This window comes from Malus sylvestris, chromosome 16 (assembly GCF_916048215.2).
Source record: "Malus sylvestris chromosome 16, drMalSylv7.2, whole genome shotgun sequence".
In the NCBI taxonomy this organism is placed as follows: Eukaryota; Viridiplantae; Streptophyta; class Magnoliopsida; order Rosales; family Rosaceae; genus Malus; species Malus sylvestris.
The window spans coordinates 21,854,099-21,865,895 of record NC_062275.1 but is presented as its reverse complement, the minus strand read 5'-3'; the positions used below and the strand labels follow the sequence as shown (position 1 = coordinate 21,865,895).

At 39.5% G+C, this 11,797-nt stretch overlaps 1 protein-coding gene across 1 annotated transcript; it reads right to left on the bottom strand.

Annotated features, from left to right (window-relative positions):
- Window positions 1–2,720: 2,720 nt before the first annotated feature.
- On the bottom strand, window positions 2,721–9,701 carry LOC126606900 (mediator of RNA polymerase II transcription subunit 8). The gene is made up of 10 exons (XM_050274288.1): window positions 8,602–9,701; window positions 8,331–8,514; window positions 7,949–8,056; window positions 7,782–7,846; window positions 5,470–5,745; window positions 5,205–5,261; window positions 4,257–4,457; window positions 3,456–3,509; window positions 3,191–3,251; window positions 2,721–3,067 (listed from the first exon to the last, which is right to left on the bottom strand). The coding sequence occupies exons 1-10, from the start codon at window positions 9,058–9,060 to the stop codon at window positions 2,859–2,861; spliced, it is 1,674 nt and encodes a 557-aa protein (XP_050130245.1). The 5' UTR covers window positions 9,061–9,701; the 3' UTR covers window positions 2,721–2,858.
- Window positions 9,702–11,797: the final 2,096 nt, after the last annotated feature.

The window sequence follows — 11,797 nt, the reverse complement described above, 5'->3', positions numbered from 1 at the left end:
TCGAAACCCAATTTGGGCTTTAAGGCCCAAAACTAACTCAAGATTTAAAACGAACTTATTCATTTGATTAATTAACATATTAATTAATTCTTGCCATAAACAATTAAACCATTTAATCGTCCTTACTCATCTCCGTCAAATCCTTCAAGCATTGCCTTACACGGTGTGCGATCCATTAGGTTCCTTTTAGCGAGGCAGTGGACGATTAGAACTCTTTCAAATTGATTATGAATTGAAACTTACTTTCAATTCTCCCTTTAGTGATTATACATGTTTAGGGCTTCCACAAACCATGAGTGACACCTAGCAGTATGTCATGGTTACCCAAGCTAATCAGAAAAGGTGGAGAACCTATTCAGTTTAGGATTACAATGCAATATGGTCTTTCTCTAATATAATACTCTTGACCACATTGTTTGGTTTGATAGTTTATTCATGTCTACTATCCAATGTGATTCATTTACTTATATGATTACCTTGAATGTGATTTGGAACGACTTCCTAAATCTCATTCATACTCTGGCCAGAGATTCTTAATCATATCATAGAGTATTCTCCCTCAAACAGTTTGAAGGTTAGAGATCCCTTGTTGCGCATTCATTTGCCTCCATGGCTAAGTGGCTTAACCCCAACTATGTCGTGGACATCCTCGGATGGAGTGACTTTGACATAGTCAAAGATCAAGGACCTAACCATAAGACAACTATGATGCCTCAGGTCAAAGGACTACTTTGCATTATCCCAACCATGAGTTCTCATGTGACATGAGTATGAGAACTCCTTGTTGATCGCGTTCAGTGAACTCATTCTCTATTGAGCACCTATGTACTTGTCTTAGTGTCAGTCACACCAATGACTCGAGACCAGTCACTCTCCCTAAGAAAAGACATAGCACGTACTAATCTTAACGGACTGTCAATGCCCAATTGGCAATCTTATGATCAGGAACGTTTAGGATATGTATACGAAAGAGAATGGTCTCATGAATCTAACTTCTTTAGATCGCATTCTCCCAATTACATATTCCTTGGACTTATCGTTTAAGAGTATAACATTTATATGAGACGGCTTCAAACAATAATCTTTGCCCTTTAAATTAAACTATATTAGTTTAACATGTGAAATGTCCGTAAAGTATCATCCTATGATTGGTTTTAGGGCACATTTCCAACAACTAACATCTTGATCAAGTGACTGCGGCCGAGAAACGAACACGTATCGGCCTTCGGGTTCTAGAGCTTGAAGACAAGGCTGCTAGTTTCTTCAAAGTTCTCAAATCGTTGGCGCCGGGTTTAGTCTCGGCAATTATACTCGTGAGAGTATAAGTACACTGAACTGGTACCAAACTCTAAGCTCGGCCCAAAATATTATTTTGGGCCCAAATAGGTTCCATTGTAACCTCAATTGACAAATATATTGGAAGTAACCCAATTTCATATTAGCTCATGCAAGGTTCAGTAGACTTCTGATATGAGACAACATTTCTTCACATCCTCATTTTGGGATGAACAAGAAAGGAATCAAATTCCTATTAGTTTAATATAGCTATGCCTGTTGAGATATCTCATATGATCAATTTCATCAACCATCATGTGTAGTATTTTTCCATGGGGCTAAATCTAACTTGCAAAGTTTCTACATGTGGAAAAGTATCGAGAAGAGGAGCGGAATTTGGATCCTAGACAAGAAATTTAAGGCCATCTCCAATCGACACTGTCAAAGGGTCATAGGCCAAAATATAACCTGTTTCGACACAAAAACTGTCTCCAACCGAGGGTAGGACAAAGGGCTTGTGGGCCTCATCAAGCCATAATTCATCACCAGGCCAGTGGGCTGGCCAAAAGGAGCCAACCAGCCCGTTTGCACCAGCTTTTCACCATTCCATACTATTTTACCTCATTTTATTTTAATTTGTAACATCATTTTCATTATATAAAGACAAGAAATCCGGATGCGTATTCATTTAGCGAGAAATAACATTCAAAATATATCCAAAAATCTTATTTTAATATGGTAGTCTAATTCAATTAACCATATTAATTCAATTAAAATAATAAATTACCAAGTGAGCTAAAAAATAGCCCTCTTCGATTGGAGTTGGGTTTTTTGTCAAACATGCTATGTTTTTGCCTATGGCCTTTTAGACCCCTCGGTTGGAGATGGTATAAAATATAGTTTGGCACTGTTCATTAAGAAATAATTTCTTGCAAGACTATAGGACTAAACATGGTCATTTGGCCCCCTTCCAGTTGGAGATAGCCTAACAGCACGAGATCTGGCTGTTTCTTGTTCGTCGAGAAATTGTAACCAACCGAGAGAGCATCCGAGGCAAATATCATTCCGCAACTCCTCGGGCATGCTCTTCAATTTGTACAACTTTCCCTCTAGACAAAAAAATAAACCCATCGTAATCATCAGTCAAAGAATTATGAGGATCGAGGAGGAGCCATGGCGGTTCTCGTAAGCAAGGGAACAATGAGGGCGAAGACAAAATACGCCCGACGACCTGAAACCGTAAACGGAAAACTGCTTGGGAACAGGATTATTGCCCAAACTTCAATTGAAAGCTAACATCATCCTCCTTTTGGTTTTTGGTAAAAGAGACCATCTCGTTTTTGTAATGGGTATTGGGTCGAGTTTTCAATTTTCCCTTTGGACTTGTTGTCGATTTGCCTTTGAACTTTTATTTTATACATCCCCAAATTTCCAATATCATCATATTTAACCACAATAAATATTTATTTTGTTGTTAAAATTATCATATTTCAAGAGAGTTGAACTAACAATTAACGTTCATGAACTAAATAATAAAAGTTAAATATTTATCGAGTATGTGTCAGACACACGAATAATTATTGTTATTGCTGGTTTTGCTGTCTCTGCTGGCCAAAATTGGAATGATTTTGTGGTGTGCCCTGAAGTGTTACCATATTAGACTGCAGATTCTGAGCATTCGGCGGAATGTTTCCGAAGGAACCTTGTGAACCATGTTGCTGTTGCTGTTGCTGCTGCTGCTGCTGTTGTAGAGGCATCATACCACCGGTATTTGCTCCTCCCATATTAAACACTGCAAGCAAAGACCCCAACTTCGTTTGAGCCAATTAACTCGAAGTGGATATTTGGAATCGTAATTCATATAGTAGATATTCGAAGTAGAACATAACACAAAGAAAGGGGGCTTGTGTCATACTTTGATCGCTCGAAATTTGGGAAGCGTGACTCCTCTGAGGAATGTTACCAGGCATTTCAAACTGTGCAGCACAAAGATAATAAAAAGGATTGTCATCGCATTTGTCGTAACTAGAGGAGCTCACCAAGTAAACGACACCTCATTACCAAAGCCATATTTTGGAGCTCAATCGATGCTCCAATGCATTAGTTATGAACTCGCTTAGCTTTTTTAAAATAATTCACCTAGGGGATAAACAATAGAGCTAATCACATTGGAGATGTACCTGCATTCGTGGCAGAAGTGATTGAGAGGACATAGTAGCCGACATGTTTGGTATCTGAAACAGGAAAAGAAATGAAGATAAAATGACATAGATACCACTTTTGAGCATGGGAAACAAAACATAGAGGCGGAGTTATGCAAACATTACACTGTATTCAAACACAAGCATATCAATGGACAAGCAAGCAATACAAGTTGATGTACAGAATCATCCGGTGAAGGGGGAATTATAATATACATGGCATGAAAAAAAAACATAGCCATGACTTCTAATTTTTACTATGCATGTCGTGCTTCACTAGCATGAGAAATAGCAAATAACTTCAACTCAGCCCATAGAAAAAAAAATTCAATGTTCTGCTTCAGGCTAGTCTGGAAAGGATTCTCAAAAGACAATACAAGCATTCCCTCCGATATAGCTTCATGAAAATGCATTGTGTTAAACTTAAACATAATCACCACCGGGGGAAATTTGTTCAAAGAAAACTATCCTGCCAGAAAATAAATGTGATTCTGGCCTATACTTTCATGCAAAGATCAGATCAACACATAATGGCAAGCGACTCTTAATTTCCTCCAGAAAATGTATCAAATCAAAGCTGCGTTAGCATCAAGAGAAATAATGAAATTATAAAACAGCAATTGTCCATTGACAAGAACTTTCCCACTCTTTTTCTTCTCTTTAATCACTAGGTAAAAATTTCCCCACCATGTTGCATTAGAAAAAGCGGTTCCATTTGGCAAATATAAAAGAATAACATTTAATGAAATAAAATGACGATGAACAGGTATATAATCTAACCATTTGACTTGGTGTCGTTTGAGCAGCATTAAACAATGCACTATTAGCAGTGCCAGAAAACTGGCTAAGATGGCGATTCATTTGGCTTCCCGGGTTAAGTTGGTTCTGACCAATGCCATGTTGTACATGTCCAGAGGGCAACTGCCGACCTTGAAATTGCTGGTGCCCCAGTGACTGAGAGAATTGATGCTGTCCATGTAACTAGAGAAAAAATGAAATAAAATTTATTAATTAAGAAACCCATAAAAGAGGGGGACGCGAGGAGAGTTGCAGACAAATAATTGTTCTTTTTCATTGTTGATAAGTTCATGCAAATGCTTACCAGTTGGTTAAATGGAAATATTAAAAGGAAGAAGAGTGACGTAGTCAATCCAAAGACATGTTTTAGCTAATATCATGTGAGAGAGTATAGCAAGCCCACTGCAATCCTAGACCTAAAATTAGAACAATAGTTTTTCCCGTCATCTCTGATAGGAAGGTAAGCTCATCATGGCTACAAACCATCGAACATAGTACAAGGGGAAAGCAGCTGCTCACTCCCCATGAATCTCTAACCATCCTTTTGGAGGCGACAAACTCTTATCCAACTCTAATAATTGAGGATAATGAATGCCCAGCTTATAGGCACATATGCAAAAGGCTTGTAATTTGTCAGGATGTCTAGGTGCTAATTAACATTTCTTCCACTTTATAAAACAAAAGGACATCCCAAGTAAACAGAATCACACATATCTTAATAATATCTTAAAGTACACAACCACCCCTGGAATGTGAAAACTTCAATGAATAGAGCATCTAGAATCTTAGAAAAACATAAGAGATCTCCTAAAGGATGACAACAAGAAAGGAGTAAATAATAATCACGCTTCGTTATGCAGAGAGTAGAGATATGCAACCAGGCTCTGGAAGAAAGAAAAAAGGGATAAAAGGAGCTAGCAACAAAGTTACCGACTGAAACTTCTGCTGAGCCTGGCCCTGCAAATCCTGCAGCTGTTGCACCTGATTCTACAAAACATATGTTACAGTCAAAAGTTACGTTCTCTAGATAACAGGTCAAGAAATTATCTTCTTTTTATTTTTTTGGATAATTTGTCAAGAAATTATGTAGCAAAAGAAAATAAAAGAACCACATCAAGACATTAATAACATGGATGATACAGAAAAGGTTCCACAACTGCAGTATGGTACAAATAATTTTGCCTTAAAACCTTACTTGTCCCATTCCTTGCATTGCATTCTGCCTAAATTGTTGCTGAGCCAGGAGTTGCTGATGCTGAGGTAATTGCATCAACTTCTGCTGCTGTTGCTGCTGTTGTTGTTGCTTCTGTTGCTGGCTTTGTTGTTGAGGAGATGGGGTATTCATCATAGTTGTACCAGACCTTGGTGAGTTGGCATATGGCAGCGGAGATGTAGTTGTGCTATCAAAGTTTGAAACACTTGGACCACCAGGAGATGCAGCCGGCCTTCCCATAATTTGTGATCCAGAAACCTGCTTTTGATATTGTAGAGTAAGAAGACCAGAACATAGTATAGTTGAATTATTTAAACTGTCACAGAAAAGAGACCATATCATTATATATCAAGCTCAAGTTCACACTAGTGCCATCTCCAATGGTTGTCCCAGATTTAGCCCCCATTCCTAAATATAGCACACCAAAAATATAGTTTTTAAATGAATAGTTCCATCCCCCATGTTGCAGGGGCTATATTTTATTCTTCTAATATTATTACTTGTTAGCATATTGAGAAATATTATGGTACATCACTCACCCATCACTACTATGCATGTTTAAATTAATTAAACTTCTATTTATTGAAAAAACAATATATAAAACTTCTATTTATACATGTTCCAACTTCCAACCAAAAAAAAATATACATGAATAACTTTAAGGCTTTTTAGCCAAAATGGTCCCTGAGATTTGCCTAACTCCTCACTTTGGTCCTTGAGATTTGAAATCAATAGAAGTGGTCCCTAAGATTGTCCACCATCAATCATTTTGATCCCTCGGTAAAAAATTATGTTAAATAAGGATCAAAATTACCCTCAATATAATAAACAATAGGCCAAAATGATTTGACAAAAATTGAGGGTATTTTTGTCATTTTATCCTTATTTTATGGAGATTTTTCACGGAATGATCAAAATGATTGAGTGTGGAGTGTGGACAAACTCAGGGACCAATTCTATCGATTTCAAATCTCAGGGACCAAAGTGAGGAGTTAAGCAAATCTCAGGACCCTTTTGGCTAAAAAGCCTGACTTTAAACTAATTAATTAGTAATTAGAAAAAAGTCATTTTGTTTCTCTCATATTCTTCATCCTTATCCCAACCTGTTTGTCTCTTCAGCCTTCTCTCTTCAAACAAACATCAGCAGCCACCCTATCCAAATTGAACCACAACCACACCAGACCAGCCATCATCTCCCTGACCCATTGGATTTCAATGACTAACACATCCTGGGGATTGTTTCATGTGGGTGCGTGATATCTGGTGCACTGCGCCACACCAGATCACAACCACCCAGCATCCCTGATACCTTTTGCACGTGGTGGGCCCCTTCAACAGTGATGTCCCAGGCCTTCAACTGGGCTATATTTGGCTTGCCCAGCAGCCCTTTAGCTCGGGGATCTATTTTCAAGATTCCGTTTAGCCCACCATTGGAGATGGGTTTTTGTTAAAAGTGGGCTAATTGAGCCCTTTAGCTCTCCATTGGAGATGCCCTAAGGAGATTTAACGTAACCTTGTTTGGGCTAAGGTTGAACAAAGTTAAGTTGCAGATCTAATTAAAAATCAAACCTAATTTAACCACTAATTGGGTTTGAATCGAAGTGGGCTTAACTCAACCCAGTTACAAAGTAAAACTATGATTATTGAAGACAGTCCTGGATAATGAATATAAAAGATTAGATGATGGAACCATGCTGGCGAGGATACCAAAAAAAGTAGACTAGCCAGCCTGACCACCAATCAATATCTCAAGATCAACAGGAGAAGGATCCTCAATGCTCAAACATCAAGCTCATTTTCGCTTGGTTAAAAAAAATAAAAAAATTCAAATTGAATATAACATAACTAGAGCGTTAGGGAACATAAAAACCATATATTTGACCTAACAATGACACAAACGAAGCAAAGGGGTCCCAATGAGATGGAAAAGGAAAGGGCCATTGTGGAAAGTATTACACTAAGCAGTGGAGACTTTTGAGGTGGTAGTCTCGCTATTCCCTAGTGTTGTGAAAAAAAGATGGAGATAAATGCCGAAAATATGGCCAGAATGAATGGTGTGAGAAAATGTGAGGAAAGAAAAAGAGATCCGTGAGCTTGTACTTTGTGCAAAATGTGAGAGCAAGAGACAGAGAGAGGGAGATGAAGATGAAAATAATACTTTCAAAGATTAAGTCCATGCACAAACTGAAATAACATTTAGCATAACTTGATCAGCAGATTGACTCACAAATTTGCAAGCATGAAAGAAGAATTAAAACAGACAAAGTTGCCCTTTAAGAGGACTATCATCTAACCTGCATTAGAGGGCTCTGACCAGCCAAGTTACTTGATGATACAGGGATATTCTTTGAGTACATACCTGAAAATGTTTAAGGCAAAGTCAAAGGACGTGGATATAACCAACTATATAAACTTGGTTAAATTAGGATTCATGATTGAACAAAACGTAGCTGATTATTACCCGATGCTTCAGGGAAAGCTTGCACTCCATCACCTACACTGAGCACATCTACCAGATGCATTGGAAGTGCAGGTGCATTCTGTCTTTGATCACCAGGTAACCGTAAACCTGCATAAATATACAAACCCATCTAGAAAAATCACATACAAGCATATACACTTTGAATGACAAGTTTAAGGAGAGGCGGGACGTCTAAAATCATAAACATTTAGAGACACTATTAGAAGGTGAAATAAAGAACCAATTGCAAATACGAAGACAGAACTCAAAGCTGACCAAGAATAGTAGAGCATGCGAATTAAACGTCAACCAAATTCGATCAAGCAAGTCATTGACAACAATGCACCATAGAAAAGTAGAGAACTTTTTAATAAAAAGTTACCTTCGCCAAAGTTAACCGCAGTTCGGAGAAGATTCTCTTGCTCTTGAATTTTGGCAGCCTGCGCCTTGTCCACAGTAGGAACAATCGGAATGCCTTGACGGGTTCCAAAACAGTAAGCTTTTCGTGTATCAGCCAACACTTTCTCCGCACTCTCACAAGCAGCTCCAATCATATCAATCCTCGCCTGCACACAACAAACTGAAACTTTTAAATTTGAATATCATACACCAAAACAGCAAAAACCCAGATGCCAAATTAAACCCTAAATTACCTTAAGCTTGTCAATTTGGGAAGAAATTGGGAGGTTCTGCAACCCATGAAGCAATTGCTCCCTCTTTCCATTGTCTTCAACCTCCATCTCCGGCAACAGCTTTGACGACAGCATCACCGGCAACACCGTGGCGTTTTCGGCGTTGACGTTCTTGGGGTGCACCACGAAGGCCTTGGAGACCTTTTTTATTTCGTCGACGATGTTGAAGAGCTCGAGGTTGACCATGGAGTACTGGCTTAGGATGTCTTGCCATTTGGGCGTGGTGTTGGCGTAAGCGTAGGCATTGAGGTCTTCGAGAATGCGGGAGATGGCTTTGAAGAGGCTGATGGCTCGGGTCTTGACGGCCTCGAGGTTCAGCTGCTGCTGCACGGCGTCGTTTAGTCTCTCCACCGCCATGGGTTGCGGCGGTTGTTGGGGCTGAGGAGGTTGGTTCTGGAGAACGCCTTCCATGGCGGCCATTGTGGTATGAGAACAGGGGCGAAGGGAGTTAGAATCGGAGAAAGACCCCACCCCAATTCCTATCTACGAAACACCACCCCCAGCCACCCACCGATGACTCCCCAACCTCCAAAGCCAGTCCTCGCTTCCCCTTTCTCCCTTTCTCGTTGTTGTCCTTCAGATCGAAGGTTGGCGACCTTCAATTACCTGGAAAAATCAACATGGGAAGATTGAAGGTTAAGCTCCCTCACACACCTCCTCCCGTCTGCTCCGCCGGTGGCAACACTCCTCTCTTTCTTCTGACACCACCCAACTACACTCGTATTTCCCACCAATTTTCCCCAAAAAAATCACAACTTTCCTGAGAAAACCAACCCAAGTTCCCACTCGGAAATTATCGACAAATAAATACCCAAATCGTGCCCTAAGTTCCCAATTTAATTCCTTAAATTGGAGACCAGACCAGAAGCAATATGTTGGAGTACGGATCTTGTCGCCCGCGTTCGTGTCCAGGGTCGCCGGAGTTTTTCCAATGAAGTGGGGTTGGGATGAGAGAGAGAGAGAGAGAGAGACCGAGGGGTTTTGGATCGAATTAGAGGGGGATAGTCTAGAGACGAGTTGATGATGAACGAGACATAAATAAAGGTTGCGCCTTAAGAGACGAGTTAACACCATATCTAATCTAATCGAATGGCTATATTTAGCTCTCCTTCGTATTATAGTCCTGAAAATAATTATTTTTATAATAAACAGTATCAGACCACATTTATATATCATTTCCAATAAAATGAGTTATTTTTCACCCTTTCAATAATTTATTATTTAAAGTTTGTTTTTTAATTTTATTTGTTAATTGAATTAAACTATCATATTAAATAAGGTTTCCAGACATATTTTGTGTCACAGCCCGTCCCGGATATACATTTGGTGGGGACGTGAAATGATGGAATTACCCTTGACGGGTATTAAGGTATGTGTGTGTGACACATTATTTGGACTAAATTCATATATTTCAACTTTTGGAAATATTTTAAGTTGGAGTAAAAATTGGGTTGTAATTTATGTGGTTAGGAAATAGGGGTGGAATGGTTTTGAGGGACCACACCCACACACGGGACAACCCTCCATTCCCCCGTGCCTTCTCTCTCTCTCCTCCCTCACTGCTCTCTCAGTTTCTCACTCTCTCCCTCTCGACTTGTACGGACACACTCACCACCAAGCCTACAAGCACGGATCGAAGGTTGTGAAGGCACCATTGTGCTCGTGAAGACTCTACGAACTCAAAGACACCCATTTCAGGTAAGAAATCTTTCGATTTCACGTCAAAATCCCAAGCATCGATTTTGGCACTGTTCATGAACTTTTTGTTGGTTGATTTTTAGGACAATCCAAGCTCATAGTGAGCTTAGTGAGGTCCTAAGGAAGCTCGGAGTGTTTCGTTGGAAGGATTTGGACGTCGGGATCATGAGGGTTAAGTTTGGCCGGTTTTGCTTGGATTTTTCCGGTGAGATTTAGTTGTTTTTGAAGCTTAAAAGTAGTATATTGTGATTCTACATGTTGAGGGCTTTAAATTGATATATTATACGAAGAAAATGGTTGCGAAACGAAGGAGAACGAAGCATTTGAAAATTCCCCAGTTTTCCGGCCACCGGAAAAACCAGTCCGGCGAACTCGCGAGGAAGAAGGTGCGCGTGGGCGCGCGTGGACCCGTGCCTTCCCAGGCGCGTGGGGGTGCGTGCCACATCAAAAAATTATTTTAAAAATTTGTCGACGTCCGTGACGTCGAGTAGGTCAATGTGGTATATTCATATACCCAATTTGAGCACCGTATGAGAAGTTATTACAATTATTGGTTAGGTGCTTTAAATAACGTTTTATAGTTTCGCATTTAGGTGAATTGACGATCCGACCGTTGGATCGTCACCAAACTTTGATACGTTGTAATACGTAATATTTGAGGATTATAGGAACTTACGGATTGGGAATCCGATTTACGGATCTTCCGGAATTGGAGTTGTAAGTTCATAAAATAGAATGTAAACCGTCACTTGGTTTTGGAAATTGACGGAGATCCGACCGTTGGATGGTAATGAAATTTTAGGATGTTATCCTAGAGATATATTGTGGACCTCTGGAAGTTATGGATTTAAAATCTGAGTTGCAGATCTTTCGGATCGAATTGCGTAGTGATGTGTTTTATATAAGTTATATTCTATCGATATGAATTCTGAGGTTGGATTTGATTATTGTTTTAGGCACCGATCGTCATGACGCCTTGGCGTATTGTGCTATGAAGTTGTAGGGCGAACTCCAGGTGAGTGGGCAGTTTTGTTTTCGTATTACCTATATACTATTGTTTTTCCCAGAAAAATGCTTTTATATGAAAATATGTTTTAAATGCCATGCATAGAATTATTTGAAGAAAATGTGAATTGTTATATGAATTATATGATTGATATATGATGCATACATGTTGCATGGTGCTGTGGAGGCACAGGTAAGTCAGGTGAGTTCATTATTCATTTAATTGATTGATGTTGAGACGTTTTCAACTCATAACCTGCACCCTAGGTGTTAGTGCTTATATTATGCACCACACCGCACGCTCGCCTTGGATCCAAGTAGGTGGATGTCGTACAGACCATGTGAGGGTTCCGACATGCTAGTCGTATAGATCACTAGGCGTGATTCCGACTAGTGGGTGATCTTAGTTATGCGCGCTGATGATTGATGAGAGAAGCACTAGAGCGTATTTTTA

Bases quoted from the DNA above. Each gene is read 5' to 3' on its own strand.
- LOC126606900 (XM_050274288.1), bottom strand. From the start codon at position 9,060: ATGGCCGCCATGGAAGGCGTTCTCCAGAACCAACCTCCTCAGCCCCAA. The intron at 8,515-8,601 runs GTAATTTAGGGT...TGTTGTGTGCAG, and splicing joins CCCAAATTGACAAGCTTAAG to GCGAGGATTGATATGATTGG. The intron at 5,746-7,781 runs GTTAGATGATAG...TATCAAAAGCAG, and splicing joins GTCAGAGCCCTCTAATGCAG to GTTTCTGGATCACAAATTAT.